Source organism: Saccopteryx bilineata, chromosome 2, assembly GCF_036850765.1.
Source record: "Saccopteryx bilineata isolate mSacBil1 chromosome 2, mSacBil1_pri_phased_curated, whole genome shotgun sequence".
NCBI lineage: Eukaryota > Metazoa > Chordata > Mammalia > Chiroptera > Emballonuridae > Saccopteryx > Saccopteryx bilineata.
Genome location: NC_089491.1, coordinates 218,713,133 through 218,719,812, shown reverse-complemented (window position 1 = coordinate 218,719,812; position 6,680 = coordinate 218,713,133). Strand labels below are relative to the sequence as shown.

Sequence of the window (6,680 nt, the reverse complement as noted above, 5' to 3'; positions counted from 1 at the left end):
CCGACCAGGGAGGGACGAGGCCAGCCCTGTGGGCGGGGACGGGGCGAGGTGGGCGGGGTGAAAAGGCGAGTCGGCCCTGTGGGCCAGGTCTGCACCTGGGGGCGGGGCCGAGCGAGGCACCAGTCTCGCTGGGATGCGGCGTGCGCCTCCGAGCGAAGTGCGGGTCGAAGCTCCGCGAAGAAGGCTGAGGAGAGCTGACAAGGGCTGTGGCTCGGTGAGATGAGGAATGTTCTGCCTCGCAGGAGGCCGCAGGGCAGGCGGATGTGTGGGGCGAGGCCCAGGCTGAGGGAACAGCGTGGACCGATACCGGAGGCAGAGCTCATGCCCTCGAGGAAGAGCTGAGGCCACGACTGGAGGTGCGCGAGTGCGAGAGGGAATTTGTGAGGGAGGCTGGTGGGCGGCAGGTTTCCGGGCCGCGACGAGGTGGAAAGGCCTCCGGAAGAGAGGGGCTGTGAGAGAGGGCAGCCCGTTTTTCCCGAAGCTGCGCCCCAGGGTTCCCGTGGGGCGGGGCTGGTGAGGCCGAGGCCCCTGGAGCCTCCACGGCCCGCGGGAGGGCGAGGCCAAGCAAGGGCGTCAGCATGGAGCGGTCCCTGGAGTGTTGGGGTTCCTAGGGTGAGTGCCAGGGTAAATATATACAAGGCCTTAACAGTAGAGGGGAGAGAAGGATGAAAACAGTGGCCAAGCCTGACAGGGACAGCGGGACGGCGAGGGGCACTGGGTGGGCAGGGTGGCTGCAGGCCGCACAGAAGAAACCTGGGACTGAGAGGAGACTTGAGAACATCTATGACTGGAGGAAACAGTGCTGACGTGGAAAGGACTACAGCCAAAGGGCCCCAGAGAGCCCCAGCACTTCATCTGCCCCACTGAAGCACTGACATCAGATTATAACTACCCAGCTAGTGAGAGCTGTACCCATTCCTGAGTCTTACCCCCATGCCCAACAACAGCAGCAAGCTAGAGGGGAAAGTGGGGGGGGGGGATATAAATACACTGCTCCCCCCTAGTAGAATATGGGGATAGGGTTTAGATGACCAGTAAAGGACACTTGCCTCTTTCTATCCCAGATCACAAATAAGTGCAGACATAGTAATAAGAAGAATGGATATCAAAATACCGGCCTTGTCACAGATAAAAAACCATGTGGCCTGACCTGTGGTGGCGCAGTGGATAACGCCTCGACCTGGAAATGCTGAGGTCGCCGGTTCAAAACCCCGGGCTTGCCTGGTCAAGGCGCATATGGGAGTTGATGCTTCCTACTCCTCCCCCCTTCTCTCTCTCTGTCTCTCTCTCTCTCCCTCTCTCTCTCCTCTCTAAAAATGAATAAAGAAAAAAAGAAAAAAAAAAAACAGAATCACAAGATTGGAAGGGACCATGGAAATCTTTAAAAAAAAAAAAAACCATGTGACTTAGATCTGAAGTCAAGAGGCCTGGATACTGATCCATCTCTAAATTGAAGAAACACACCTCCCAGCCTCACGTGGAGCTGGACAACTACAGCTTCTGGGCCACAGAGCTGCCCACCAAGTACCACAGAGCCATGAGAGTAAGCTGTCTTGGACATCCAGCCTAGTCAAGCTTTTAGATGACTGCATGCCCGGATCAATACACAACTGTAACTGCATGAGAAATCCCAAGAGAGCTACCCAGCTGAACCTTTCTAAATTTAAGCTGCTATGTTTGGGGCAGTTTGTAATTACCAGGAGAAGGTACTACTAAGTGTTCAGCATAGTAAATTGGACAGGAAGTAGCGAAGATCAACACATCAAGCATGTGGTTGAGAAACTCATGAACAGATATAGAAATTATCTTAAAAACTTCCAACAATAGAAAACAAATACGGAGAAATGATTTGCCATCTAAAATTCTATTTCCATTCAAATGATAAATCTAAGAAACAAAGACACGGGGTATGTCTCTCATGTGATACAGCTAATTGCCTTTCATGCTTGGGAAGGGGCTTAGTTATGCTAATATGTATTGGGGGAGGGTTTTTGCACAGAAAGGTTTTAAAAGGAGAAGCTAGGGGGCCATTTTAGAGAGAGAGAGAGAGACATTTTAAATGTGCAAGGTCCAAAGTCTGCTAGCAGATGGTTCCATGAAAATGAGAAAGTGAACCAAAGATGAAGGTAAACTCGGAATTTAGGAAATGTCCACGTTGTGGCAGAAAGACAAGGTTCACTCAGAGGGTCATCTCCAAAAGAAAGAGGAGCTAGCATGTTACCTAGCTAGCATATGACAGTGATGAGAAGAGCTTTACACTTAGGGCAGAGAGTTATTTAAGGTGAGGGAGAGATAGGAACACAGAAAAACAAGCAAACGAAAAAAGGCAATTCACTCGAAGAAAAACTGAAAGTTGGACCTTAAGGAAATATAAACCAATACAGGGGTCAATAGCAAACAGCATTAATATAGTCATACCGAACTCAATACAAATTTCAGCCAACATATTGAACTTTTGGAAAATTAGTAGAAAAGGAAATGTAGGTTGCAGACAGGATAGTGTAAGAGAGGTAACTCCTTTTCCATTGTAGGAAATCAACAGATAATATCTAAAATCAAGATTAAGAAGTAGCATTATTTAAGTCATAAATGATAAAAACAAAGTTGATCACTGAAGAAATCCCTAAAAGAGCTGAATAGTGTTTGTTCTGGGGAAGTGGGTACTGGCTGGTGGATTTGGTGGTAGTGGGATGCGGAAGTTCTGTCCTTCTGTTTTCTCATTGAAATAAGCAGACTATATTTAAGATTGTTGGAGGTTTGAAGAGAATGAAAAGATATGAAATAGTTTTCTTGGAGAGTTAGGAGATGAAGGAGTATAATAGGGAGATGCTGAGTGCCAATTTAAGATTGGTAGCCATACCCAGCATCATTAAGTCTATTAATACCTCTTTCTGTATATGGCTCTAATTTATCCCTTCTCTCCACACCAACTGCGAGCAAACTCAGGCTTATACCCTTACTCTTTCACTTGGATGCCTGCATCACCCGTTTTAAGATTCCTGCCTTGTGTTGCTGACTTTCCCCATGTGCCTTTTTTTATTTTTATTTTTGTGACAGAGACAGAGAGGGGGACAGATAGGGACAGGCAGGCAGGGAGAGAGATAAGAAGCATCAATTCTTCGTTGTGGCACCTTAGTTGTTCATTGCTTTCTCTTATGTGCCTTGAGGGGGGAGGGCTACAGCAGAGCAAATGACACCTTGCTTAAGCTGGTGAGCTTTGCTCAAACTAGATGAGCCCACACTCAAGCTGGCAACCTCAGGGTCCTTTGCATCCCAGTCCAATGCCCTATCCACTGTGCCACCACCTGGTCAGGCCCCATGTGCCATTTTAAAAAGAAAATGTGACAAGTCACTTCTCTGCCAAATACCCTCCAACAGCTGATTCCCAAAGCATTCAGAATAAGGTAGTTAGGGTCTCTGTGGTCTGGACTATCCCCTCAGTTGGCAGCACTACCAAAATGGCATCTCCAGGTTTTCATCACATCCTTGGGTACTCTTCCCCAACTATGCCCATACAGTCCTCTCCAGGAATTCTGCCCTGGCCTCCAGCCAATTCCCTTGTCTCCCTGCTTCCAGTTCAGGCACATACCCCATGCATATCCTCCAAGTTATGTACATGAACTGTTGGTTCTTTCAGATATGATCTAAGTGGGCCTGCATTACTGATGTCTAGCACATCTGGGACTGCAACTTTGCTGAGACAATGAATGATGGTTTATTACACACGGAAATGTCAGCTGCAGACTCCCTCAGACCATGCTGGTGGGTGGCAGCCTGAGGAGATCATGAAAATAGGTAATATCAAAGATGTTACATAGGGGGAAATAGCCTATCATTTCAAAACGAGGGGAAACCTCCTTAGACTTTCAGTGTTTTATTTGCATGATTAATAATTACACTTCCAGCAGTACATCAAGCATCGAGACTAAGATTCTTTTAAGTAAAAGCAGAAAATTTTCTGGAGACCCTCCCACTCTCAAGTCTGCAGCTCAAATGTCCACCATGTCCACCACTGCAGAGAGATGGAGCTCAGAGGCAACTTCCTCTTCCCTTGAACTTCGGATCAGTCTTTCCAGGTGCTTCAGCCGTTCAGTCAGAGATGTGCCTGTTGCCTCTGACAACTGCAGTTGCTCGCGTATCTTTTCATTCTATATAAATAAAAGAGAAACTAAAAATAGTTTTGGGATATTCATAAACCAAGATAAATTCTCTTTAAAGGCACTAGATTTGGCTCATGTTAATGCATGCTGGGCTCAACAAACTGCTTTCTTGGCATCTATCATATCCTTCCAGCCTCTTCTAGCACATATATGTACAGCTGGTATCATCTGTATATGGAATGTTTCTCTGCTTATACTATCATGAACAACTTCCAGTGTCAGTCATTTTTATAAAATATCATATACAGGGCTATAAACTGTTCCATCTTGGCCCTGGCCAATTGGCTCAGTAGTAGAGCGTCGGCCTGGCGTGCAGAAGTCCCAGGTTCGATTCCCGGCCAGGGCACAGGAGAAGCGCCCATCTGCTTCTCTACCCCTCCCCCTCTCCTTCCTCTCTGTCTCTCTCTTCCCCTCCCGCAGCGAGAGCGAGGCTCCATTGGAGCAGAGATGGCCCGGGCGCTGGGGATGGCTCCTTGGCCTCTGCCCCAGGTGCTGGAGTGGCTCTGGTCGCAACAGAGCAAGGCCCCGGAGGGGCAGAGCATCACCCCCTGGTGGGCATGCCGGGTGGATCCTAGTCGGATCCCAGTCGGGCGCATGCGGGAATCTGTCTGTCTCTCCCAGTTTCCAGCTTCGGAAAAATACAAAAAAACAACAACAACAAAAAAAATTGTTCCATCTGAACTACTATAATTGCTTAACCAAATCCCCATCTTTGGATATTCAGTTTGCTTCCATTTTTATGCAGTATAATTAATGCTACAGTGAATAAAAATACATTAATTTTGTCATATATAGTCATTTCTTTAGGACAGAATTGTTAAGTCAAAGTTTACAAATATTTTTGTCTGCAAAATGGATAAATAGATGCCGTATGTCATCTTAATTTGCTTTTCTCCCCTATTGAAGGACTTCCTAAAAGCTCCTAACCCAGGAGCTTATTTTTACCTGTCCAGCATTAACTATGACTAAAACTCTGGTTTTGTTTCCTTTACCACTGATGGAAGGATGGTGAGGTAGAAAGAAGATGAGCTTTGAAGCAAGTCAGGTCTGGCCTTAAAAAGCAGCATTGCCACTGACCAGCTGAATAAACATGGATGAGATCCTTGACTTTTGTGACCTTAACCACCTCAGGGAAAGGTAATCCCAGAAAGGGAGGTCTGGGGGATGCCACAGCTTAAACAGTATGTGCTCCATAAACAGAAGACACCACCTATTACTCTCCTCAAGCCCTTACTGCAGGTCAGCACACAGTGATGCATTTTGTTCAGTTCTTAAGCATGTTTTAATTCCATTCTTTGTTTCATAAGCAGAAACTAAGAATTAGTTGGGCCTCTATAACTGACAGATTAAGAAAAGATCTAATTTAAACTAATAGTTTACTGGTCATCATAACATTGTACAGTGAATCAAGTATTACTTTTTTCCCAGCCATTTCATTTCTTTAATTCTAATATAAATGCCAAATGTCTCTTCTCACCTGTGGGCTAGTAGTTGTGGATGTTTTCATCATAGGTTCAACTATCTGAGGAAAAGACACCAGGGTCTGAGGAAGGTAGAGGGGAAGGGAAGTTGAATCTGTAAATGCTTCGGAGTCTTCAGACAACCACTGCTGAAGCTGATCTTCAAACCTGAAACATTTGAGCGTCCAGAAACAAAAATTTAACTACCACTCACTTTCTCTTTCTCTCTCTCTCTATAGACTTAAATTGTTTAAAGCTCTTCTTTTTACTAAGGATAGAGCTGTTATGACATTAATTGAGAAGCAGAAATGTACTTTTTTATATATATATTTTTTAGTGAGAGAGAGAGAGAGAGAGAGAGAGAGAGAGAGACACGGACAGACAGGAAGGGAGAGAGATAAGCATCAATTCTTCATTGCATCATCTTAGTTCATTGATTGCTTTCTCATATGTGCCTTGACTGGGGGGCTCCAGAAGAACGAGTGACCCCCTGCTCAAGCCAGCGACCTTTGGGCTGAAGCCAGAGACCATGGGGTCATGTCTGTGATCCCACACTCAAGCCAGTGACCCTGCGCTCAAGCCAGAGGGCCCACATTTAAGCTGGCAACCTTGGGGTTCAAACCTGGATCCTCAACGTCCCAGGTCAGTGTTCTATCTACTGCATCACCACCTGGTCAGGCCGGAAATGTACTTCTAAAAGATTAATACCTTCTCTTTAATTTATAAACCCAACTTATGCTTAATGAGAAAGGTAGCATTTACCTCCCCCCCAAAAAAAATTGTTTTATGTTATTTAACATGTAATTTCTCTCATTTGCTATATTTTCTCTGGCTTATTTTGGATTTTTGTGTCTATAATTCTTATCTCTTGCTGGATTATCCAAATATATGGATTGCTGCTTACAGTTTAAAATTAACTCAAGCGCTGGTCAGAAAGCTTGGTTGATTAGAGCATCATCTCAAAGCACAGAGGTTGCTGGTTCGATCCCAGTCGGCACATTCAGGAACATATCGATGTACCTGTCTCTCGTTTTCTCCCCCCTCTTCATAAATACATTTA

The 6,680-nt window shown here is 45.7% G+C and overlaps 1 protein-coding gene across 2 annotated transcripts in view; it reads right to left on the bottom strand.

The window, feature by feature from the left end:
• Nucleotides 1–3,858: 3,858 nt before the first annotated feature.
• Nucleotides 3,859–6,680, bottom strand: part of MCM3AP (minichromosome maintenance complex component 3 associated protein) — a 66,448-nt gene continuing 63,626 nt past the window's right edge. For both annotated transcript variants that reach the window (XM_066259137.1, XM_066259138.1), the window contains exons 28-29: nt 5,638–5,788; nt 3,859–4,148 (exon numbers count right to left, since the gene is read on the bottom strand). In XM_066259137.1, the coding sequence (XP_066115234.1) occupies nt 3,990–4,148; nt 5,638–5,788 (310 nt within the window). In that variant the 3' untranslated portion in view covers nt 3,859–3,989. The remainder of the gene's footprint in view (nt 4,149–5,637; nt 5,789–6,680) is intronic.